The following is a 26,894-nucleotide window of genomic DNA, read 5'->3' as shown; positions in this document are numbered from 1 at the left end:
TGTCAACCACTAATTGGGTGAAAAACTTTGGAACCGAATATCAGATTGGTATGTTTGTTTGTACTGGAACAAAAACAGAAATTCCTATTTTCAGAAAAGTCACCAACATCATTGTACATGATGAGCAAGCTTTCATTTTGTCTTGCAGAGTGGACACTTTATTTTGATGATCATTTCAATGCATACTGTATCAGTGAGAGAGCAGATTCATTTTCTGTGTTTCCAGTTAAGGACTTGGTTTATTACAGACCCTATGACAAGCAGTTTTCTAATGAAATGTGTGAAAAAACATACATTGTACCACACTGCCATATTCTATGAGTTCTGTTGTAGCTATTTCAAAGCCAGTGTTTTATGTGGTGTGCTTGTTTAAAATACAGGTGGATTCAGACTGCAACTTGTGTGGTTTTCTTTGTAAGTTCAAATGGCATCTTTTGTTTTTGGAAGTGAATTTGGGATTATTAATTGGATTATTAACTGGCTACCAGTAGTATTTTGAAAATCCAGATTTTGATTTAACACTTTCCATTGAGTTAATATATTTTAAACCTTATTCAGTGTTAAATTAACAGATATATGGTGTTAACTTTTGACACTACACACTGGTGTTAGGTAAATTCAACACTGATGTGTGTTAGATTTCAACTATTGAGAGTGTTGTTTTAACTCTATCACGGTGTTAACTGTTTAACACTTTCAAAAGTGTTATTTTAACTCGATCTAGAGTGGACCAATATAGACACTTTGAAAGTGTTGAATTCAACTCCCTAGGAGTTGAATTAACACTTCCAAATTTGCTGTGCAGGTTTCACTCCTCTCACTGTTACCACCCACCTACATTAGAGTGTTATGTAATTCCTTACCAAGCATTACCTAATACCGCTCAACCTGCCAGACGGGGCTCCTCGGGCTGGTGAATATTTCTCAAACAAGGGCTTGAATCCCCTCATGCCTGCCTCATATGTGGGTCCTTGACTTTGAAAGGTCTGGGAAGCCCTGAGGCTAAAACATCCCAGGCGCGGGCACGAGGTCAGTTCAGCAGCGCGCGCTCCCGGCGCCGAGTGTGCAGATTCCCAACCTTCCAGCCAACCAGTCGCGGCTCCCGGAAAGACTCCCACACTGCCTCAGCGATGTCGCACCCGTTCAAGGTTTTTCTCCCGATAACGTCTACCTCAGATGGTCGGCTGTAGCCCGCGTGTGAGTCCGAGCTGCGCATTTCTGCAGTGCGATGCTGACAACATGTTTCCTCGTCGAGGAGCCCAGCGCTGTGCAGCATAGAGGAGGCAGCAGCAGCAGCAGCAGAGTGGAGCAGCGGGTACAGTTACAGGTAGGCTGCTGTTGGAGCAGGGATTGTACCTGACCGTGCAGACGCAACCACACCGGTGTTTAATGTGCCGCCAATCCCGGAAGGTGTGATCATCGCGCATATTTTGGTTTTCCAGCTGATCAGATTCTTCACGTTAGAGTTGACAAACGATTTGTGTGTGTGTGTGTGTGTGTGTGTGTGTGTGTGTGTGTGTGTGTGTGTGTGTGTGTGTGTGTGTGTGTGTGTGTGTTGCGCACGCAGCTGACCGGTGATCAGCCAGGCCCAACAGGTCAGAGTACACCAGCTGTAAACTTTTCCCAGTGGATCCCAGTAGTCGGTTTACGGGGACTGCAATATGCGCATGATTGCATCACAGGGTATTAAAACAAATCTGTCTTCATCTGTCAAGAGGATTTTGTTGCTGTTGTGTGTCTGTGAATCACTTTAGGACGTGGGCACATAATAACCAAGACCCTTGTTATTTACTGCAACAATGCTACAGCCCTGCAACAAGTGTAGTATTCGAAGGGTAAGAGTTGTAATTTGTGTGGCTGTATTCGTTATATAAGTTACTGCATGTGTGCTGGACTGCTTGAGCTGTGGAGCAGAAATGGTAGTGCATTAATCCTTAAGTTAACTGAAATATTTTGATATTTAGATAATCATTTAGGTAAAAAAAAAAGAAAAAAGAATGCATTTGACTTGATGATTGCAGGTGCACCAGTAAAAACTAAATAAATACATAACTAAAAGACAAGGAAACTAAATCCCTTTTGCCTTGAGCTATATACTGGATCTGGCTTCTCAAATGTGAATGCTTGCTCTTTTTTCTCTCGCTCTCTGTCGTATGTAATCTTTTAATTTGGGGTAATTTTAGAAGAAAAACGTGCAATTTAAGCACATTGTTCTTTTCAGGGCATTTTTCTAACTGTATATTTAAAGAAACAACAAATCTGTGAATGCAGAAATACTTGACATCATATGGTTAAGCCTTTTACTATTATGCTAAACAAAACTTGTTTGTGTGCTGAAGGAGAAAAAAAAAAAAACCCGTACATGTTGGGTATTTTTATTCAGCTGATGATGTTTTAAGCAAAACCTCCCACAATCCACTGGTTCCAGTTTCTCACGCTTGTTTTCTGTGTCATAAGTGATAGCAGAGGAATTATGTTTGTACTGTCTGTAGGACAAAGCATGAAGTTACAGACACTGTCTTTGGCTTTAGGAGATTATCTCGGGAATGTCATAAATCAAATGATTCATCATAGAAATTAACCTATTATCAAGAAATAGCTTAAGTGTGTGTTGGAGTGTGTGGGCTCACTGTAATAACTGCATGTGTGGTATTGTGTGATGTAATTCAGTACAGTACAGTACAGCCTTATAAATGCATTTCCACAGACTTGAGTCAAAGCCTCCCTGACAGCTGAACGCGAGCTTTACAAAGTTTGTAGCTGTTGCATGGATTGTTGTATTAGATTGCACTAAATCGTAAGAGGAGCTGGGATGTTGTCCAGATTTTTATTTCTATTTTTTACACAGTAAAATGGTCTCTTCCTGTCTGTTTATGCTGTGTGATTTGCCTGTTTTAGAGGAAGTAAACACCGAAAAGATCTCACTGCGAGGCATAGATCGTCATCCAGAGTGACAGATCAGCTTGTTGATTAAATATTTGGGCCTGCTGGTCACCCCGCTCTCTGCCCTTCATCGGGGATCACCGTGACGCTGGAGGTTGTGAGGCAAAGGCCAAGCTAAATTTAATCTCACTCTGGTTTCATTTCAAGAAGATTATAGGATCAAATGACCCCTCACCACCATCGCCTCCTCCTCCCTCCAAGAAGTGATTCGAGTGACAGAGCTCCAGTAACAATGCTTGATTTAATGGCATTGCCTGAGAGCAACGGCTCACCTGTTGTCTGAGTCCTGCTGTGCAGAGACGCGACAGATAGACTGTCTGGTGATGTGTCAAAGCTTCTGGCCAAAGGTTCCTCTGAGGCATCATTCGCCTCCTTGTGCTTACCTCATCCTCAGTCTGGAGGAGCATCAAGTCACGATGGACTGGAGAGGTTACCATGGTAACCACAGGGCTTTCTCCTCTGCGTCTGTTGCCTGTGTTGACTGCAATCCAGAGCTCAGAATGAGAGCATGAAACCAAGTTTCCCCCCATGGGCCAGACATGTCCTTTTTGGGGGTCTGCAGTAAAGGCACTTTAAAAGTGAAGTTATAGCTGTTTATCTTCTGTATTTTTTTTAAAAAAAAAAGAAAAATACACTTATTATATAAAAGGTGGACATGGTTTTTGGGTCTGAAAAGTGGAGCCAATGCTGGAGTGCCTTAAACCTGCTTTCTGTCTAATTCCCAGCAGCGGGCAATTGTGAGATAATCATCCTGCTTATCCGTTCATGACCTCAGTCAACACTTTCCTACAGTTTTTATTGCCCCAGTCACCCGGTTCAAGTCTCACTGAATACAACATGATGTTCATTTTGTGAATTATAGTTCCATGTAGAGTAAATAGCTTATAAAGCAGGATATAAGCTTGGCTACCGTGTGATTTAAAGCCACACAGCCTACCTTGCACTGAAAGACAAACACATTTTGTGAGTCAGCTGTTTCCCTCAAGAGATAGTCAGCACAAGATAACTAAAAAGATTTGCAATTATGAGGTAGCCAGAAGCGCAAGTCCAAACTTCTGCTAATTTGAGTACTGCTTAAGTGTTTGCTCTCAGTTATTTTCAGCTTGTTTGTTTAAGTAGCATTTTGTCATATTGTAGCATAAAAAGAACTGGTCATCACATGCAAGGATTTGTAAAGCTCAGCAGCAGCAGCAACATGCCAAACTGATCAGATGCTGAATATTAAAGAAACTGCAGCTACATTACCAAAGAGGGAGGTTTTGCAAGCTAGCAGAGACAATAACAAATTAGCTCTATTATTACTCTTATTGCTCTTTCATTAGACTCCTGTTAATTCCATAATGAAAAGGTGATTAACTGTGCTTTTGTTTACTGTAGGTCAGTAGACATGCTGCCTAATATGTATGTAGGAGCTATATTAGTAATTATGTGCTCCAGTTAAATTTCATTATTACAGAAAAGATAAGAACATAAGATCCTTTTTTTTGGCTTTACTTCCTGCCTCGTCTCATGTGTGATAAAGTATCTGTGACTCACTTAGACACATCTGCTGTGTGCTACAAATATGAGCTACAAATATGCATACAGCCATTCCTCTTCTCAGCACACATGCTGGTAGCAGTTTCATAAAGAGCGTGCACGACGGTGTAGGCCGCCCTGTTTTTTTTTTTTTTCTTAAAATGCCACATAGGCCATCAGATAGCAGGGTGACATCCTTTTGTGCTCTCTGTTGCAGTCTGCTGACATCACAACAGTGCTTTTATTTTGAGCGTGACAGGTGGAGGGTTTCTTTATTCGTGCGCCTGGAATAATTTTGCTTAACACGTTGAAAATGATTGATGGAGATGTGGTGGAAAGATGATTTCTGCTTGATTTACAGCAGCTTTGCAGTTTGGGTTACACGGTTGTGGTACCTGGTTTGACATGATTGTGTTTTTCTCACCTATAAGGCTGCATCAATATGTGCTACCTGTTTTTTATTGTCAAGATCATCTAGAGTAATTACTTTTTTTTTACAGATGTGGCAGCTTTATCTTTTTATAGCTCAGGCTATTTGGGGCAATTCCAAAATAGTCTTCCTTTTGGTGTGTTGTGATTTTCATGATGCTGAGAGGTGTTTGCTATAGCCCTCAATCATATGTTGCTGTCGGCTATCTTCAGCTTGTCCCCCACAAGTTGTCAGCCTTGTGTTTCTATCAGGCAGCTGCGAAGCACACAGCTAGACTGCCTCCTCTGCAGTGTGCAGTACAACATGTTCCTACACTTGACTCACTGTCTAATGTGGTGCCATCAGCAAGGTCAGGTATTGTACCGTGTGCCGCACATTTTTTTTTAAAATCATGAAATCCACCATAAAGAAAATGTTGTAAACAAGGAAGGGATGATGCTTGCATCTTTTTGAGTTGACCTACATTTTTAAGGTGTAAAAGGAGGCACTAATTCTACTCCAGCTACTCTAGATTCACATTAATTGGTAACACACTGCTTTCTCTTCTATATGACTTTCCAAAAAAATAAAAGTTTCTCCCAGCGACTCTTAATGAAGCAGTGCTTGATGTAACACTTCTAAAGAATAAATGAAGTTACTGATTGCTTGTACAGTACACTGGCTCTACTTTAGCAAGGTTATGGTGCATGTTAGAGGGGAGATACAGTGTGAGATATGGAGTGCAGCCCATATTCCTCTCTGCCTGCTCACATTCTGCTGAGTCAGGAGGCTTTGTAGAAGTCCGTCAACAACAACTCAGTGAGGCTCCGGGCCAGAGGGGCTGGTGGGAAACTGCTACTACAGCAGCAGTCAGTCGGGGCTGATGAATCTACTTGTTACTCCAAACATTTCTATGCTGATTAGCGGAGCTGCTTGGGGAAAGTGGTAAAACTGCCTTAGAGATAATTGGAGGGATTTTTAGTGCCGGAGACATACCTCAAGAGGTGTGAAAAGAGGCTTGTTTTCCCACCCCCTTTAACATGGATTGTTTCACACTACACACCCACAGTGGTCAGAAGCTAGTAATGGAAAGATTGTAGAGTCAAGTTTGCTTAATCAGGGTATTTCTTCTGTTTGTTTACAGTACATAAGGAGAGGGGTAGTAATGGTGGATTCCATTAGAGAGTAAGAGAGATCAGGGCCATACTGGAGTCAGTCTTTCCAAGTATTAACATTATTCTGACACATTCACTTTTTAAAATACGGATTTTAAAGTTATACGCTAAGCAAACATTTATTAGAATTCAGGGCCTAGCCAAGAACATAAGCAGTAACCTCAGACCAAAATTACACCTGGACCAACATGAGCCTTATTTAGTTGTCTGTGTTCTGGGACAGACTGTAGGTTAGTACTAGGTATACTCCATTACCTCCAAGTGTGAGCTGGTGCCTTGATAAGGATAAGCAGATCTAGTTAATTGATGGAGTCAGTATTGACGTGATAGCATCACACAGTTGCTGCAGGTTTGTCGGCTCCACATCCATGATGTGAACCTCCTATTCCCCCACGTCCATCACAAAGTACTCTACTAATCTAGTGACTGTGGGAGCTGTTTGAGTGCAGTGAACTCAGCGCCATGTAATACTGCTGGAAGCAGCCATCAGATGATGGCTACACTGCATTTATAAAGGGATGGACATGGTCAGCAACAATAATCAGGAAGGCTGTGATGTTTACATGATGCCCGTTTAAAACTAAGGGGCCCAAAGTATGTCAGGAAAATACCTCCCACCCCATTACAACACCAGCCTCAGTTTCCTGTTCTTAGCTCACAGGAGTCACACCCAGTGTGGTCTTCTGCTGCTGTATCCCATCTCCTTCAAGCTTCAGCTTGTTGTGCGTTCAGAAATGCTCTTGTGCATTCCTTGGTTGTAACGAGTGCTTATTTGAGTTACTATTACATTCCTGTCAGCAGGAAGCAGTCTGGCCATTCTCCTCTGACATCACCAAGGCTTTTTTTGCAGATATTTGCACGGACTAGCAGTTGAACAGCAGTTGTACCAAAACAAAGTGGCCAGTGAGTGTATATTTATGAGCATAGATAATGCTGCTAAACTAACAAATGTTATCTCGGGACTCATACTCAAACTGTCATGACAGTCTTGACATTTCCTTAAAGGTGGCGGTTTTCCAGCTAATTCCTGTCAGTGCGATGATGAAAGAAGCTGATATTCTCACGAAACCATCCCATGAATTTGCAGCCTGACATTCTTTATATCACAGAAGCAGCTCCTGGCAGTGTAGCATGATGTCATTGCAGATTACAGTCTGGGCTCTGTGAATTGTAGCCTTGAGAGTCGCGCTCATACACACACACACACACACACACACACTGCAGCCTCAAGTGGGTTAACGTCTGGCGGCTTCATCGCATCGGACTCCTTCTCCCATCCTCTACTCTCATGCTCACCCACCCACTCTGGCTTTGTCTCCCTCCCTCTCCTCCCACTCACGTTTCTCTACAGCGGACTGTTGCAGTGAAGCAGCATCATGGAGGCTGGATGCGTGGTTGCCGCGGTGATTGAGAATGCTGCCTCAGGACCCCAGGGAGAACCAGGAAGTAGTGACGTCCTTGAGGGGTGAGTTACTCTCTTTTTTCCTCACTTCATGCCAGCTGATCTGAATTATGTAAAACCATCAAAATGTGTGCAGACTGAAGTGCATGTGTAAGTGTGACTATTACGCGCTTTGTGTGCTCATTTACATGTGTGTTTGCATTTGAGATGCTGCATGACGAAAAGTAGGAGCAGCACGGTGTTAAGGCTAAAACATGACCTGCTTCTCTGTTTCAAGCTTCATCAGGTCCAGACCTTACCATATCTCTTCTCCTGTTATGCAATTTGATGTATCTGTGTGGATCACATAAATTATACTGTGTGTCTGTGTTCTTGGCCTGGAGTCCTGATCTCACCATGCTGAGTTACGTTGACAAAACCATGCTCTGTCTCTCTCCTGTCTTTGTTGCTCATAAAAGTTGAGCTGAATGGAACCTCACCCTGCGCTCTAGAATCCATTGAGTCACATTTCAAATGAAGGTTTTGTTCCCTTGCATTCCCTTGTGGGTGAATTGTCATGAGTCGCTGAATAGTCAACCTTGGCCTTCCTAAGTGCATACAAAAGACCATAAAGGTCCTTTATTTGTACTGCATATGTTCCTACCTTGACCTGATTGGATTAAAGTCATATTTTCTCATATTTTCTTGATTATGATATGTGATGTAATTTAAACCTTGCAGTACCTTGTACAACATGTTTTCTGGGCCATGCTATTGCAATGTCAGGATCTGAGCCCAAACCACACTTTATGAATTCCTCCTCACTTGCTCCCTCTGGTGTATTTTTTAAAAAAGTGACAAGCCTTATTTTCAAGTCTCCAGGAAACACTTGACGCTGTGATAGGTTATCTCTCTTATTTAAATTCCTGACCTGTGTCTTTCTGTAGTGACATGTTGCCATCTTCCGAGCCAGACAAAGACGATGCCTTACTTCAAGCCACTAACAGTAATCTGCTAGAGGAGAAACAACCACAGGAGACATCCACTGCCATGGTACACGCGTACACACACAAACAGGCCTCTGACTCATCACTTATACAAGAAAATACATAAACACCAACAGACACATCTCCCTTCTTCCGTGAGGCGGCACTGGTTCTGGAGGTGATTCACAACATGATGTCACAGAGGTCATATGGTGGACATGTGAAAGTCAGCTGTTATGTAAATCTGAATTTGAGGATGTCTCACCAGATAGTGAGGTGACATGTTTGATGGCAGCTGAGGTAAAGGTGTGATGACAGTGTTGTCATGGACACATGATGTCATGTTTTCTCTCTGTCTGTCTTTATATTTTTATCTATCTGAGGGGGAATTTGTGCTTTAAGATTATTGAATTTTGTTTGTTAATTACATCTGCCATTTTTCATCTCTTCATGTCTATATTGACCTCTTTCAACAGATGTCTGCATATGAGCATGCAAACTCTGTTGGCAAGGGGCTTGCTAGATTCTTGTTCCTGGAAGCTTTCAGCTTGAAGTAGTATTAACCATTTACATCTGGTCAATCTTTGACTGCAAGGAGGGAAACGGTCTTGTGGCGAGCGAAGGGGGTGGAGAGGGATGTGTGGGGAGTGTCTCTGGAAGCAACTATGTTTTCTGATTAACTGGTTATTGATTACAAACATAGATACATTTTAAATGCAATTAAAAAAAAACTATTGGCTGTCTGATTATTTTGTAATTTTTTAAAATGTATCTACATTTAAAAACAAGAGACGGTGGCACTAACATAAGAAAGGAGGAGGTGGCAGAGTTAAAGAGTGACCAGAATGGACAGTATTAGAAATGAGTATATCTGAGTGACTGCTCAGGTTGAGCAGTTGAGAGACAAAGTTAGAGAGGCAAGGTTTGGACATATGCAGAGGAGGGATAGTGGTTCTATTGGACAAAGGATCTTGAATTTGGAGCTGCCAGGTAGGAGGAAAAGAGGAAGACCACAGAGAAGATCTGTGGATGGAGTGAAGGAGGACATGCAGAGGCTTGGTGCAACGGAAGAGGATGCTAGGGATAGGTTGAGATGGAGGCAGATGATATGCTGTGGTGACCCCTAAAGGGAAGAGCTGAACTGATACTGCATCCAAACATTCACAATTGAAAATAGATTTCCAACTCAAAAAATTAAAATGAACTCCGCCTCGAGTATGAACAAGTTTGGAAAGTCGGGGGGGGAAAAAAAATGGTGCACGAGTTGCTGAGTTGTTGACATCGTGGTGGTATGAAGTATGGTGGATAAGTAAATGTTTGGTTGAAATATATTCGTTAAATCCAGTCATTCATCAGCAGTAACCCTGATAACCAGTCAAGTGAAGCAGTACTGGAACATATGTTCACATTCATAACTTAAAGGCACACAAATGCACCGAAATCTGAAAAATGTGTTTCCAACTCCATGGAGCAACTTCACAACGTGCTCCAGTAACAAAATACACTGACAAAAAAAAAAGGCTTAATGTTCACAGGAGTTGCTAACATTAGCATAAATAGCATTTCAACACAATATAAGCACACATATGATGACATAGTATGATATTAAAGCACAACTACAATGCAATACATCACAACAGAAGAAAATAACTAAAAATTTATGTAGCCTAAAAATGTTGCATAATATACTGTAGAATTAAACTTAGCATTATAGAGCTTAGGGTATATACATCTGTACCATTCACTCCTTTATTCTTCAGTGTGTGCTGTGCCTCAGTTGCAGCACCTTTGCTCTTTCATGTGATCAACATAATTACTGTGGTCACTGTAATTGGTTCTCCATCATCAACTGACACTTATTGATGTCTGCTGTCTCTGTTTGGCAGGCAAGGAGCGATGACATCACAGAGCACCCGGCTGAGCCCATCCTGCGCTCCTGCGTCAGCACGGCCAGCATGAAGGTCAAGAACATGAAGAAGTAGGTGTTCCTGGAGACAGTGTTGCTGCTATTATAGGCTGTAAACCAGGCCTCTTATTCAGGCCACTGAAATGAGGACCTATAAAATGATGGGTGTGACACAGACAGATAAGTCAGCCTGTTCTCATGCGCAGACCTAATCTCTCCCTTCTTCTTCTTTCTCCTAAAGTTTGCTCTTCTTTCGCAGTGCTTTGAATACTGATAAGTTGCTGCATCTGCTGTGTTTTATTTATGTATTTATTTATTTTTTTTTTTTAGGCTGACGTTCCCCAGAGGTCACTTCCCCAGATTGGCAGAATGTGCCCATTTCCACTATGAGACAGTTGATTTTGGCAATGTTCAGGTGAGACCTGAAAATACTTTAACTGTGACTTCCGCAGCAGAGAGTTTCTATGTTTAGTAATTGTGTCTTTGGCTCCAGTTCAGTGGCCAGTTTAGTGAATTGCTCCAGAAAGGAATCATTCTTCTTAAAATGCAGCGTGGCAGCTGAATCAATAACCTTGTTTGACTTTTCTGGACAGTTGCTGCTTTATCCTTTTCTCCTGAAATGTCACAGTAAAGCAAATAGCTTTTTATATCCAGGAATTATAGGAGATGACAAATCTGAAAGTAAAATCTCAATCTGACTAATCAATTACTAAACCTGTGTGAGAACGTATGGCTACTGTTACATGTAGGTGGGGGGGGGGAAGTAAACCTGAAGGTACCATGCTAAACCACAAATTCTGCTTCATAGTACTGGCCCCTGGATTAAGTGATTGTGATTCATTTCCTTTTACCAGGCAATAATTAATTTGGGCATATAGATAATTTTCTAGGTTTAAGAAAAGCTTTGTTCACTGCAGTGATAGTGAGAAGCAGTGAAGCCCTAGCAGCTGCTCATCCATGTGTGGAAGTGATTGTTACTCACCTGGTTAACCTCGGTGTAGTTCTGTTTGCTTGCCAGCAGAGTGCATCAGTCGCCTCTGCACAACTACAGACTTCCAGTGTCGGTTTAAGAGTGGAAGAGCAGTGTATGCATGTCTGCATACATGTTATGAAGCTAGTATTAGTGAGCTACAGTGTAAGAGGCTGGATGGGACTTTAATTCTAGTATGCTCGGACTCTGTTGAGTTTCCTGCTGTGGTTGCCATTATTGTGATGGATGCATCAGCAGTGTGGAGGGAAGTGAAGCAGTTTCCAGTGACCTTGGAAGGCACTACAAGGAGACAAAAGGCTGAGCCGAGCTGAAACAGAAATATCGGTGTGAGGAGACATTGCACATACAGTGGGAACACGCCACAATGCAACGTGATGAATCTTTGACTTAATCTGGGAGATTAGTCTTTGTCCTTGTTTTTTGTCCTGTGATGCATTTCTCCGTGTCTGCATCCACATACTGTAGCAGCCAGGCACTGATCAGGTCTCATATATCATGATTGCAGAATAGCACAAGGACAGCAGACTGCCTCTGTCTGCAGCCTGCCTGACTGATCCCTCTCCAGATTAGCTCCAGACTCGCCTTGAGAGCGCAATGAAGGAGAATTGTTTTGAAATGACAAAGGGCCGTCTATCTGTCTTGTGCCTTTGTATGATGGATGAGCTTGTGTGTGCCGGCTGAGCCCATTTTACTGGCAAACCCCCTTTTGTCACCAGAGAAAGGAAAGCGGGTTAAGAGAGAGAGAGAGAGAGGGAGAGGGGGAGGGTGATGAGACGGAGCACAGGAGCGGGAGGAGGGGGAAGAGATCGAAAAAAGGATGCAGGAAGGGGGGTAACACACACACACACAGTTGGGAGCATCCTCTTTTCATATTTTCTGCTTTTAGAACAGAGCATGAGTGCGTGATGATCCAAAGCACTGGAAATGAGATTTTTGGGTAAAACGGCAGGCGAGCTGCATTTAAACTGGTGCTCTGAGCTAAGGTTTGGCTTATTGGAGGAGCTTACTGAGGTCCTGGACTGCGGCTGCACACAAAGAGAGAGCCACCTCCTCCAGCTGCGGATGAATATGTGAGATGCCTTAGTGGCAGGTAACATAAACATGCAGTGACTGTGTGTTCATCTTAGCTTATGGTGGTAGATATTTGTAAATAAATATCATGCTTGTGTATTAGCATGCTTTATTTTGAAGAGAGGAGTCTCTGAGCATCATGGAAGAAGTAATGCTCAAGCATGCCTTCAGTGAAAACTTTGAGATTTTTACCGTCTTATTTTATTTATGATTTTTAAAGCTAGTTTTATTTTATTTTATTTTATCTGTGATTCAGTCCATGATTGTTCTTATCATAGTCTCTTTGGCCCCGTGACCCTTCAGTACCTAATGTAGCTCTTTGGTTCGGACTGATAGTTCAGATTCTCACAGTGTACAAGAGCTCTTCCATCGTGAATTATTTAGGAACAAATTTCTCAGACTGCGTTCATTGTCAGTGTGCTTTGCTGTATTACTGCCGAGCAGTAACTGGGTCGCTGCGTGTTGTATAACAGTGTATCTGGATGAGTTGCGAACAGATATAAATAACCAGAACTTCCCTTGGCTTCGAGGCCTTTGAAGACGCTGCTACAGTAATGTCTATCAACAAATTCCCAAACTTCTGCGAGGCTTTGATCTTTTCAATTTTGGGGCATATTAAAAATTGGTAAGAAGGAATAAAAAGAAATTTTCTTTAAATTGACACCACCTCCAAGTTCTGAAATGCTAAGTGCTGATCTATTATACATTTCATGCTGCAGGATTTATAGTGACGTGCTGGTAGCAGAGGAAATAATCTCTTCTTATCTACCAAATAACTTAATCATGACTGAATGAATCATGCTGTCAGTCATTAAAGATAATTTGTCAGAATTCTTTTTTTCACCAAATGTTCACATCCTTCTTTTTAATGCATTATTTCCCACAATTCCCTGGTGCTTGATTTTCATCATCCTTCTTCACTCCACTATTCAGCGTAAAAGTGGTTTTATTATTTCATGCAGAAATGGGTTCTTACATGAAGTTCTTCTTGTATACCAGGTCATAAACAGAGAGGTCGTTGTATTATACTCATCCATTATTTAGCACACCAGTCCTCTCAACTTTAGCTTTTTGTCTCTCTGTAGCTGACCTTTGCAGAGGGGCAGAGTGAAGGACCAAAGGCTGGTCTGGACTCCAAGGAGCTGGTCTTTCTGGTCCAGATCACTTGCCAGGTAACATTACTTGCTACATTTGTGAAATAAATTAGTTCACATGATGTCATGATATTTTTTAGTTTTCGTTCAGTTGCACTTTAGTTTCTCGTTTTTTCTTTCTCTCTCTCAGGGTCGAAACTGGCTGGTGAAAAGATCTTATGAAGATTTCCGGGTGCTCGACAAACATCTGCACTTGTGTATCTACGACCGCCGTTACTCCCAGCTCACCGAGCTGCCACGATACGACACGTTGAAAGATACTGCGGAGGTATCTATAATCCATATGACAGAAGAGCACAGATAAATTGTGATGAATTTATTTGCTCTGTTTAATTTTAAAGATCATGTGTTTCCTTTCAGTCAGTAACCACAATGTTGGCAACCTACCTGTCCCGCTTCTCTACCATTGCTGACAACAAGATCAACTGTGGTCCAGTATTAACATGGATGGAGGTATCCATTCATTTTCTTAGTGGTTTTTATGGCGTTTAGTATTTATTCTAGAAACTCTAGAGTTTTAGATTTAACCAAGAACTCAAGAGCTCTTGAGAATTTAGAGTGTCCTGGGCAAGATCAGTCGCAATAATCCACCACATTTTTTTTTTTGATGGTGGGAGAAACCAGAACTCCTAGATTAAACACGTGTGGTTTGGCAGTTTATTTTTCCAGTGTAATAGTATGCCTATTTAGAACTCAGCTTGGTAAATAAGCAGTAAGACACGATTCAGTTGTCCGTGAATAAGAACTGTCAGTTCAAATTGGGCCATAATTTAATTCAGTTTCAATTCATTTCAGTTTTATTTTTAAAGTGCCAAATCACAACATCAGTCACCCTAAGGCACTTTATATTGTAAGGTAAAGACCCTGCAATAATACAGACAAAATCCTAACAATCAGATGACCCCCTATGAGCAAGCACTTGGTGACAATGGGAAGGAAAAACTCTTTTTACAGGAAGAAACCTCTAGTAGAGCCAGGCTCAGGGAGGGGCAGTCATCTGCTGTGACCGGTTGGGGGTGAGGGGAGGGGGACAGGACAAAAGATATGCAGTGGAAGAGAGCCAGAGATTAATAATAACAAATGATTAAATGCAGAGTGGGGTATAAACACATAGTGAAAAGAGGTGAGTGAAGCAGAAACACTCAGTCCATCATAGGAAGCCCCCAGCAGCCTAGACCTATTGCAGTGTAACTAAGGGTTTGGGGTCACCTGATCCAGCCCTAATTATAAGCTTGATCAAAAAGGAACTTTTTAAGCCTAATCTTAAAAATAGAGAAGGCGTCTGTCTCCCGAATCCAGACTAGGAGCTGGTTCCACAGAAAAGGGGCCAGAAAGCTGAAGGCTCTGTCTCCCGTTCTACCTTTAAATACCCTCGGAACCACGAGTAAGCCAGCAGTCTGAGACTGAAGAAAATAGTTCCATATATTTGTTTAATATGTGCATTAAATAACATATCCTAGTCAAAAATGGCTCCAAGAGTCCTCACAATGTTACAGGAGGCCAAGCTAGACAGTTGTAAGGTTTGTAGGGCTGAGAACAATAACCTCAGTTTTAGCTGAAATTAGAAGTCATCCAGGTCTTCATGTATTTAAGACATCCTTGCAGTTTAACTAATTCGTGTGTGTCATCTGGTTTCATGGACAGATAAAGCTGGGTATCATCTGCATAGCAATGAAAATGTATGCAGTGCCTTCTAATAATACTGCCTGGGGGAAGCATGTATAGTACAAATAGAACTGGTCCTAGCACAGAACCCTGTGGAACTCCATAATTAACCTTAGTGTGTGAAGAAGACTCCCCATTTACATGAACAAATTGGAGTCTATTAGATAATATGCAGGTTCCTGTTGCACTGAATTCCATCTTTCACAAAACAAGGCAGTCATTTAATGGCAAGCCATTTAAATCATTTTAACTATTTACTGTCCAATTGACTGGTGCTTAAAACCAATCAAACAATTCATCTAACAGCTTATGCTATATTCAGTGCATTGGTTAGGCTCTGCTTATAACAGTGAACAAATGGTGGGATAGTCAATTTGGTGGAAGGAAAGAAAAAAAAGTTTCTTTTTTCTCTCTTTTGCTTCCTGTCTCTGTTACTTTTACTGAAGTGAGAGCAGCTTCCACTCCCTGCTTTCTGTGTTTAAGCAAAACTGGGCTAACATTTCTCTGTTGTAACACTTTTTATTTTTAGATCGACAACAAGGGGAACCATCTGCTGGTGTCTGAAGAAGCCTCAATCAACGTCCCCGCCATAGCCGCTGCCCACGTCACCAAGCGATACACAGCGCAGGCCACAGACGAGCTAACTTTTGAGGTGCCAGATAAGAGAAATACACTCCCACTCATTTAACTTGTTTGTTCTTCTTTAGCTAGAATTTATTTGACTGGGTGTTTAGCATATACATATTTCTGATCCCATCATAATTCCTTTTTAATGCACTTAATCTGTGATCACACGCATCAATCACATGCTTTATGATCCAGGTGGGGGACATTGTGTCAGTTATCGACATGCCTCCTAAAGAAGACACAGGCTGGTGGCGAGGGAAACATGGATTTCAGGTACAATAAATACATACATATCTTCTTTAAATGACTGGCAATACCTTAGGTATATTAGAAGAGAACACATTTCCTCCTCTGAGGTCCAGGGAGTTCATAATGAATTCATACTATATGTTCTTCTGTAATATTGCATGGATCACATACAGGAAGGCCAGTGTTGTTTTTACCTTTCGAGACTGTGTGTGTGTGTGTGTGTGTGTGTGTGTGTGTGTGTGTGTGTGTGTGTGTGTGTGTGTGTGTGTGTGTGTGTGTGTGTGTGTGTGTGTGTTTCATCATTGCAAAAAAAATCATTGCTCCTGGAGACACCTACTGTTGCATAAACTACTACAAAGGCAATGTGAGCACTTTGTTCAGTGTTTAAATGTTTGTCTGTTTGTGGACAAATTTTGTCAGTAAAGTTGTGATCATGCGCAATACTTGAAAAGGTATGGGTGTGATCTAACCAGATGACTGCTGAATTAGGCAGGCAAAACACCAGTGGTGTCCTCACTTTGCTCCCCTGTCCCCTGTTATTTATGCATTTATTTTTTTTACCTTTTAATATATTTGTAACTTCCATAGCAAATACATGTATATATTCAAGGATAGATCTGGTCCTAGAACTCCAGGATGTTAATGTACTGTCCAAGACTTTTGACAGATCTACCAAAGTAATCAAAACCACTTCCGGTATCATTCCTGCTAGAGTAGATGTCTCCAGGTGCACATTTTTTCCATGAGAACACAGACACCAACAGACTCCCAGGGTGAAAACAATGCCAGCTGCGCTATTGCAGCTGATAGTTGGCAATTTAGCATCTGAGGCAGTGTCTCATGCTTCCTGACCTATTTCTGCACCTTCACCTTACAACAGTCTGCTACAGTATAAAACACCCCCTCTGGTCCTTTTAACATTCAAGTGTATCACTCGTCTTAAGTCCTCTCGGTCTCTCTTCTCTCTTCTTCCAGGTTGGTTTCTTCCCCTGTGACTGTGTTGAGCTGATAAATGACAAGATTCCCCCCAGTGTTCAAAGCTCAGTGCCAAAGCCAGGTACTTTTGTGTGTGTGTGTGTGTGGGTGTGTGTGTGTGTGTGCGTGCGTGCGTGCGTGCGTGTGTGTGTGTGTGTGTGTCTGTGCTTGATGATTTATTTAAGACTTGCTTCCAGGTTATGAGTCAGATTGATTTCACGTGGCTGTTATATGTGTTGGTTGTCTGTCTCATCTTAATAAGTGTGTAAGAAGCATGGAAAGCTGGTAACGTTCCTGAGGTCTTTTATGAAGTCTCGACCGCCGCCACAGAAGCTCCGGCAGCGTGGTATCCTCCGAGAGCGAGTATTTGGCTGTGACCTGGGGGAACATCTCCACAACTCAGGTCATGAGGGTAAAATAGATTTTTATTTTTAATTTCTATTGTAAGATTTTTTTTTCCTGCTGGCTGTTTATGTTTCAGTGTAAACTGCTCGAAGGCAAGAATAAATCCCAAAGAAGGGATTGCCCCGTGAATCCGTGGTTCTGTGTAGATTCTTGTAGATTTGCCAAAACTGGTTTGTATTACATTTTTTTAGGCCTGTGGCACAATAGGCAGACAATACTCATATGAATATCACCTTTCTAGGCTTGTGTAATTTTTATTTTTTTGCTAAATATTGTATTAGTGATTCCCCACCTTTTCTGGCTCCTTACAATGAAGTGATGCTTTCCTGTGACCCCCTCCTCATGGGAGCACTTCAGCCAAAGAGCAATAATGCACAGAGAACTGAGAACATACGAATAAAAAACACAGGATGAAGTACAGTATGCTTTCATCTTAGTGCACTTAAGAGTATTTACAGCCTCAGGACTGTGTATTTTAGATTCACTCAAAATAAACCACAGTGCTTGTATTTACAGTGACGAATGAGCATGTTGTCCAATGCAGCACAGTGGCTCAGTGAACCTTTTTTAATTGTTGCATAGTACAACAAAGCAGACCTGTGGTACAGAGGAATAAGAGCCACGTTTTTAGACTGCACATGCAATACTGTGGGATTATATACTGGTGTGGTTGATTTTATCAGGGAGTCCCAGTGAAATCAAAAATTGCTTTCGAAATATACAAACTCACAACTGATTAAAAATGCAGCAAACACAATATGATATAGGAAGAAAAAAAACAAAAAAAAAACAGAAACCTCTCAAGAAAAGCCCATTTTTAACGATGCCTTTCAATTCAACAGTAACTACACCATGTTTAAGTCTTTCCAGATGACCGAGCTCTTACCCTTCAGGGGAAGCTCATTTCCACCAGCAGGACAAATGGAGTGTGCCTGTGTCAGCAGCTGAAACAAAAACCTGTGTGTTTGGGAGGAGTTTAGTACAAGGCTTTTGGTAGATTTTGGGGCAAAATCTGGCAAACCGTCAGGCAAGGGGAAAGTGGTGCTTTACTTACGCTGTGTACAGTGGGAGTGGGGGTACTGCTGACTTCAAGTGAGGACATAGTCAGGCTTTGGAGGTTTTTTTTTTTTTTTTTTTTGTTCTTATACACTAATGCATATATTTCTTAAGATATCCTAAATTAATAAAGCATGCTGCTTACTGTCTTTTGTCTCTTGTAGTCCCCCAGGTTGTTAAGTGCTGTGCAGAGTTCATAGAGAAGCATGGAGTCGTGGATGGGATCTACAGGCTCTCAGGGATCTCCTCCAACATTCAGAAACTGAGGTTTGTGCTTGTTTCGTACATGTTACCAATTCCAAATATAATCCCAAACAATTCCTGAGGTCAAAAAAGCACCAGGTTCCCAGGATCAAATTCCAAACATGTCTTCTACCTTCTAAAACATTCCCCTTTGTTTGAGTAAGGTAGGGTTTTTTTTTTTTCCTCTGGTGAAAGCCTTTGTTAGTTACTAAATAATGACAGGTTGTGGTCTTCGATAAAGCTTTAGTCTATATTGGGAAGCACTAATTGGAAATATACTGAGAATATTCATAAAATATTGTTTTCTTTTTGAGCTGCTTCTCCTGAAATCCATCAAACACAATTTGTTTCAAGCTGTGCAGCTTTGAATGGCTGTAATGGTCTTCTCATCTATTTTATGCTTGCCAGGAGGAATTTGTGAAACAATCTCCCGTCAGTACATAAATTAGGCGCACAAGCTGATGGTGTTTGACAGCCAATCAGAACGACTTTTCTCACTTAAAATAATTGACTGTCACCACATGAAGTAGTCTTTCAAGATTTTAGAAAACACAGCTGATAAAAAGCTGTTGACATTTTTGGTGATTTTCTCACAATAATCAGTAAGCCTATCAACAGACTTCCTGCACTAGATTTATTCTGAGAAGAAACTGAAGTTCTTCAGTGGTCTGCAGGCAAATGTTTAAAAAAAAAAACATAAATCATTACATGGTAAATTCTTTTTTTTCTGCCTCAAAAAGGAGCTTGTAGTTTTTAAAAAGTCGTTTTCTTTTTTTTTTTTTTGTTATTATTATTGACAGATGGGCAGTAGGATGACTCCCACACTGTTCTGTATCTTCTTTTTATTTTGGTCTCCATGTAGGCATGAATTTGACTCTGAGCAGATCCCAGACCTGAGCAGAGATGTCTACAGACAGGATATCCACTCAGTGGGCTCCCTCTGCAAACTGTACTTCAGGGAGCTGCCCAACCCTCTCCTCACCTACCAGCTCTATGACAGATTCTCAGTAAGGACCACAGCACAGACTTACTCTGGGAATAACTATCGGAAAGAAACCTGGCATCACATCAGTGTCAAGTATTGCAAGGAGGAAAAAAAACTGCAATGAACATATTTCTAGTTATTCAGTGATAACAAAAGGACAGAAGAATTCATTTTGAAATTTCTGCCCATTTTGAAGTGCTGCTCAAAATGGGGTCATTGCATCACGCTGAGCTTTCCAGGAACAGCAGGGGTTGTGCATGCTAAAACCCAAATAGCAGATTAAGTGAGACGAAACACTGGCTGCTCTGAATATAAAAAAGGGGAAAACGAGAGCGGGGTTGTTAAGGAAACTCCCTTGGCTGTGATTAACAGCCTCGCAGTGATGTGTGCTTTATCCTCTGTCTCTTCACAGGAGGCTGTGTCTGCAGCCACAGATGAGGAGAGGCTGGTCAAAATCCACAATGTCATCCAGCAGCTGCCTCCCCCACATTACAGGTCAGCTTTAAAGCTTGCTGCTGCTGCACCCTGGTGGTCTGAATTAGAAATATGATTTCTAGACAAATCAGAGACTCTGCTGGGATTCTGATTTGGTTTGTGGGAGCCGTGAAATCCCTTTTTCCTACGCAAACCTATATCTCAGCCACAAAGATGTCTCTTATATCCACTGAATACAGCAATGTAAAGTTAAAAGAATTCTGCCTGAGATTTGAAGAACTGATCTTATTAGTTACAGATTGATTTGCTGGTAACAGGAAGGATAACAGTGTTGGGTGACCTATGCGAGCCTATACGATGAACCAAAGTTGGCAATTTTACAGTCTAAAAAAAACAAATAAACAAATAGTCAGTGAAATCTATATTACGGTAAATATTTGCACTTTTTTTATCTGCAGGACGCTGGAGTTCCTCATGAGGCACCTCTCCCACCTAGCCACCTTCAGCTCCATCACTAACATGCACACAAAGAACCTAGCTATCGTCTGGGCACCTAACCTCCTCAGGTGACTGTCATAGCACTATTAGCTTCGCTGTTTCATTCTAGCCTTTCTGTGACGGTGAACTGGGGCATGTCTCAGTGGTGCAGAGCTGTGAAATAGGTTGTGCTCTGCTTTGCTGTGTTTCAGGTCCAGACAGATTGAGTCGGCCTGCTTTAGTGGCACAGCCGCATTCATGGAGGTGCGAATCCAGTCTGTGGTGGTGGAATTCATCCTTAACAATACTGAGGCTCTCTTCAGCCCCAAACTCAATTCTATCATAAGGGAAAGTACTGGTAGGTTTGTTTGGGTTTTTTGTTATAAACTAATTTCCAAACAAGGATTATAAAAGTTCTTATACAGTATATATGCATCTCTAACTTACTGAGCATCTCAACTTTAGGTAACAACACCTTATCCAGACCAAAGTCCCTGATGGTCTGCTCCCCATCCACTAAGTTACTGTCTATAGAGGAAGCTCAGGCTCGCACTCAGGCACATCTGGGCTCCCCAGCTACCACCCCCTGCCTCACCCACAGTGACTACATCGAGGTCGGAGAGGGACCTGGAGCTCTGCTCGGCAAGTTCCACACAGTCATTGAGCTCCCGACAGAGAGGTTGGTATATGGACAGCGGTCTTCTGTAATTGTTATTATGTGACTGAATCCTTCTGCTTCTCCAGGCACGACTCACATATTGTTCATTGATAACAGTTAATTGATTAGGAATGATTTTGATACTTGATTTAAAGTAATTTCCAAAGCAAAAATACAAATGTTACAACTTCTAAATTATTCTCGAAAATTGGATACCTTTAGATGGATAATTGGCCAAAGTAAGTATATGAAGTATGTTATATGATGTCCAGTTCACCTTTGGAAATTTGGCATTTTCTGGAATTCTGAAAATGCCAAATTCCCAGCTCATCCTACCGAAGGGCCAAAGAGTCCATTGTCCGCTGTCCTTTCACAGTATTGGTCACAATTTAATCAATGATCACCTAATGAGTCCTCACCCAAATTGTGCTAAAGGTCAATGCCACAGTTGTCATTTTACAGGCACTTTACCATTTTCACACCACTTACAATTTTACCAAATTCTCGCTCCTGATGTGCCGGACAATGATCAGTTCAAACCATTTAGCAAAGTCATTAACAGAAGATTCTCCAAATAAATTTTTCATGCACAAAATCATTAAGAAAACATTTGTGAAATTTGTGATATCGTTTTGCTACACATGCTGTATACCACATGTATCCTGTTAGACGGCGATGACCATGACCTTATTGGTCAGTTTGTGTAATACAGCCAATCAGTGACAAGAAAACTTTCTTTCTGTACTTCACGCATTACCACAACCTGCAAATTGTGATGGATCATGAGCCATCACTGACATTCTGGTTGTAGACTATATAATTAATTATATCTTATAGTGAAAATAGTCAATAACTACTCATGCCTTGTTTTTGTCCTTGGTAATTATTTTTTCTTCTATGTTGTACTATTAGAAACAAGAGCCAGTATTGGAGATGACGTGTTTCTGTGTTGCAGCAGCAAGCGGCCTCCTGCTAAGGCTAAGAAGTCTCCGGTGGGGAACTGGCTCTCTTTTTTCCACCTGGGCAAGTCCCATTCTGTGTCCAAACGTAAACTGAAGCGACACCCGAGTGAGCCGAACGAGATAAAGAGCATTGCACTGCCAGGTCAGCTCACTGCTGCTGTTACGCAGCCAGAAAACATGCAGCTTCTGCACCTCGAATGCTTCTTTTTTGTATTTTAATTGATCGGTTTCTTGTGCTAGCCTCAACAGCTGGATGTACTGTATTAGAGATGCTGATTAATTTATTAGGAAAAATTATCTGTTCAAATGTTTCCAGGGGGAAGAGGAGATAGTGGCACTTTGCGCTCTACCAAAAGTGAAGAATCTCTCACCTCTTTGCAAAATTTTGAAGGTAATTAATCTTCGATATTGTATATTTTCCACACTTCAAACATGCTGCTAGTGCTTTATAAAGTGTACAAATTCCTATTAATGATTCAGTATAAATATATTTTTTATTCCATCCCAGGCGAGCCTTCAAGTTACCGTCCTCTCAGACCTCGTTCAACTAGTGAGGCCATTTCTGCCATGAGTAAAGACGACCTCCACTACAGCGGGAGTAAACACCACCACAAAACGAACCCGCCAAATGAGAGTCACTCTGGTGCTGATCGTGTCAATACCGCATCAGGCATTTCACCTCCACAGCAGGAGGACGACCTCGACCTTTCTCCGCCGGCTGCAGGCATTTCTACTTTAGACTTTGACCCCATGTCTTTTCAGTGCAGCCCACCCTCAGCAACCCCTGGACCCCAATACAGCAAAGATGGAAATAAGTGGAGGAAGAATGTTGGGTGTTCCAGTGAATCAGAGCCCATCTATGGCCGACCACAGTCTCCAGACATTAGCCCAGTTCTCAGTAAAGGTGGGAAGAAGGTTACCCACAAGCAGCTCTCCCCTAAACTCAGGAAGAAATCATTTAAAACACAAGCAGATGTTCAGTCTGCATCTGTATCTCTGCCCCCTCAGCTGGCTTCTTCTACCCCAGTGGATAACAGTGAAGCTCCAGTGGCAGATGGAAAAGAGCCCAAAGCACCCTATCAACGCTGCAGCCCACGCAGCACAGCAAGCCAGGCATCAGCTGCGACAGACCTCAGTCAGTCCGCACAGAACATGCCCGATCCAGGTCAGTGCTGCTCCTCTTTAATATTGTGTATTTATTTTATACTGTAAAGTTAGTGATTATTTATATAAGACTGCAATTTGTAGTTTCTTATGAAAGCTTTTGTGTCTTGTCCCATCATGTCTTACCATAGCTTTGTTTGTCCTGTCATACTGTAGCGTTGTTTGTCTTATCCCTCCCCAGGAACAGATAGACTTATGAGTTCAGTCGCTGTTCTCCCTCCTCACCCTCCCTTGACGAGTGCTGCACGCAAGTTGGCTTTGGCCCTGGCCGAAACTGCTCAAAAGGCCAGCAGTGGCTCCCAAAGAAGAGGCAATGTTTCCTTGCATCCGCTCCATCGACAGGAAGCATCTCACGTCCAGGACAGACCGCCACGGCCCTCAGTTCTTGATCTAAAAGTGTATCCCCAGGAGTACAGCGGCCCTCGTGTCTCCTCTGTTTCCCAGTGGCAAACATCAGTGCACAACCCTGTGGAGACCCACTGCTACTCTCATCCTCTTCATTTCCTGCCTTCACACCTCTGCTCAGAGCCGCTACAGGTCACCGACGGACAGGAAAGCATGTGCAATTTCCCTCCTAATGTCAGTCCACTCGGGTCAGGGAGCTTGGATGAAGGCAGTGCAGAGAGGAGGGACTGCAGAGAGGAAAAAGAGCTTAGCAATGTCACACAAACAGAGCACACCTATCAGAGTGTTGGAGTTTCAACACCCACTCAGCCTGTCTACTCGGCTCAGAGCCCGTCAAGTTCTCCTGGATACGTCAACACAGACTCTATAAATGTTTTTAATTTCCGCTCTGTTCTGGCAGAGACCTCCATGCCCGCCTCCATTGAGGAGGTCTTTCCACATCCATCACAGCCCTCCTTAACCCATCACTACAACCCAGAGGAGGAGACACCTCTGGGCATGCATGAGGATGTCTATAGTAATCAACATTATCAACATCATCATCATCATCATCATCACCGGCCAGTTCAAGCAGGACGAATGCCTGCACCTCACTGGCCTCGGCCTGATGCTCTCCCACGTCACCTTTCTGGGCCAAAAAGCTTGTACAGGCAGTCCTCTGAAGGCCGCTACAGCAGTTTAGGTTTAAGGCACCCTTTGTCACCTCAGTACAGACGATACCGTAGAAATGAACACCTTATCAGTGGCTGCCACAGGCAACAAGGCCAGTGGCAGAGGTCAGATGATAGAGTAGTCGGGCACCCGGCCATCCGGAGGGCTCGCTCCTTCCATGCCCCTCAGATTAGTCACTACGAGTTGGCAGAGACAGAAGTCCTGCCCCCTGACACCATGTTTTATGTCGAGCAGACGGCAGGCCAGGAAGCACCTTATCAGAGGTTGATGCACGCTGGTCTTCATCCTGTGCGGCCACAGTTTGAGAACACCCGTGCTGACTACCACTGCAGCCCCTATTCAAATGTGAACCCAGTAGACGGTTCTCGTTATTACATGGAGCCCTGCCGGCAAGGCGGTATCCGACACAGCAAGTCTTACACCGTGCGTTCCACAAGAGAAAGCGGACAATCAGATTACTACAACTACTCTCCGCAGCGCGTTCCTCCTGTGAACAGAGAGCTTTTCATAGAAAGCAGGGACACTCTTGTTTATGAGGCGAGGGATGCAGAAGTTTTTGAAAGAGTCGTATATCAACCAGTCATGCAGGAGAGTAAATCCAGACATAAAAACACATATCCAGCTGCGTCTCCTTGTGAGAGTCCTGTCTCACCCGCTGACACAAGAAGTAGAGACATAATGCACACAAGAAGCAAGTCAGACCCCGGAAATGCCTGCCTCCTCTCCACTGACAAGATGGAAAGTGTTACATCCCCGACTTCCCAGAGGTCCCAACGTGTAGACCCCGAGGTCACCAGGCGGCAGTGTGGTCACCGCTCTGGTGCAGACTCTGGGCCATCCAGGAGGATTCACATCAAAGAAGGTTCCTTTCAGCAGCCACCGCTTCGCAAAGTCCCCTCTCTCCCAGAAAGAGGCTGTCCTAATCTCAAGAACATCGAGCACAATGACAGAAGCCATATGCGAGGTCATGACCAGGATCGATTAATGATGCCCAACGCTGTCCCCAGCTACTCTGGTATTGTGAAACCCAGCATCCTCAGGAGGCCCGGGAGGTCACAGAGCACCAGAGAAAACCGTCACTACTACCATTACCATGCGAAATCCCAAATGGATCCTGAACATCTGGGTTCTTTTTCCAACAGAAGGACTCAGAGCACTAAAGTCAGGCCCACACAATATGACCACATGGAGGGGTATTACGCAGCACCCAAACCTAAACCCACAAGATCCGTTAAAGCCGCGGCAGGATATTTGCCTGGCCAGGGCTGCATGTCTCCCCACGGGCACAGACTGTTGTCCCAGGCTCTGGGTCATGAGGCTTTTTATCATGCTGCACTGAGATCAGAAGCCGGGGTCTACGAGTGATTCTGACCACTGTTTTTTATCTGATTCCACATCGGGGCCAAAGGAGAATAGCACTTTATCCTCAGCCAGACCAACAGACTGTTGCTTTGAAAGTGTGTTTATTTTAACCTTCAGGAGCTGCTACAAAAAAAGTGTGAAGTGAGGCTGCTGCTGGGGATCACACCGCCGGCATTAGTGGTAGTTTCATATTTTTCAGTGGCTTCTGGGGAAGCTGGAAGGCAACAAATGAAACGTAATGCAGGTATTGTTTTAAATTTAAAGAGTGTACCACTGCGAAGCATGACGAGAAGAAGATGATTTTAAAAATGAATTTATTTAATTTCTAAGCAACATGACAAGGGATGACAAGGTAAATTAACTGGTTTTATTAATATAATTTTAAAGTTTAGAATGTGTATAAAATAACAGTAATTTTAAATGTATTATATTTCTATAAATAACACACAGCTAACATGTGGCCAATGTACTGTACATTTGTTTTTTATTCCAGTCTGCTCAGACTTCAACAAGCACTTTTAAGGATAACTGTGTATGAAACACATTGTCTTAACGTGGTATACATAAAGCCTCTTGATATACAGCTTTTTGTTTGTTTGTTTCTGTAAGAAATGGCTTGCTCCGAATCCTTGGTCAATGCTAAATTAGCACTTTTTGGGAGGGTTGGTAAAAAGGAAGATAACCTCATGCTTTCTAACTTTTCTGCTTTTTCTTTATCACACATTATATATATGGCAAAAATAACGAGTGCTATCGTTTTTGGTAAGGTCAAGCGCACCACGGCAAAATATGCTAGAGACATACATGCAAGTCGGCTCGTGCGATTCGGTGAAAGTATTTTGTGTGACATTGTGGTTTTGTCACAAAAATGAAAATTCCTTTGCTTTTCATTGGGAAATTTTAACAGTGTGGTGTTTTACATGAAATGCGATGTTTTATTCATTTAAAAAAAAAAAATGTTTTCAAATCTTCATGTAGATGAGGATATTCTGTTAAGACATGTTAAATGAGTTATTTTAG

At 42.4% G+C, this 26,894-nt stretch overlaps 1 protein-coding gene across 1 annotated transcript; it reads left to right on the top strand.

The window, feature by feature from the left end:
• Positions 1 to 1,031: 1,031 nt before the first annotated feature.
• On the top strand, positions 1,032 to 26,894 carry arhgap32a (Rho GTPase activating protein 32a). The gene is made up of 22 exons (XM_030744513.1): positions 1,032 to 1,327; positions 7,397 to 7,510; positions 8,374 to 8,479; positions 10,299 to 10,390; positions 10,649 to 10,733; positions 13,466 to 13,552; positions 13,665 to 13,802; positions 13,895 to 13,987; positions 15,729 to 15,851; positions 16,022 to 16,099; positions 17,051 to 17,132; positions 17,313 to 17,462; positions 18,676 to 18,778; positions 19,617 to 19,761; positions 20,152 to 20,234; positions 20,633 to 20,740; positions 20,864 to 21,009; positions 21,117 to 21,330; positions 22,265 to 22,413; positions 22,588 to 22,662; positions 22,780 to 23,436; positions 23,617 to 26,894. The coding sequence occupies exons 2-22, from the start codon at positions 7,422 to 7,424 to the stop codon at positions 25,875 to 25,877; spliced, it is 5,064 nt and encodes a 1,687-aa protein (XP_030600373.1). The 5' UTR covers positions 1,032 to 1,327; positions 7,397 to 7,421; the 3' UTR covers positions 25,878 to 26,894.

This window comes from Archocentrus centrarchus, chromosome 13 (assembly GCF_007364275.1).
Source record: "Archocentrus centrarchus isolate MPI-CPG fArcCen1 chromosome 13, fArcCen1, whole genome shotgun sequence".
NCBI classification, from domain to species: domain Eukaryota; kingdom Metazoa; phylum Chordata; class Actinopteri; order Cichliformes; family Cichlidae; genus Archocentrus; species Archocentrus centrarchus.
The sequence above is the reverse complement of the archived record's forward strand: the minus strand, read 5'-3'. Positions and strand labels throughout refer to the sequence as shown.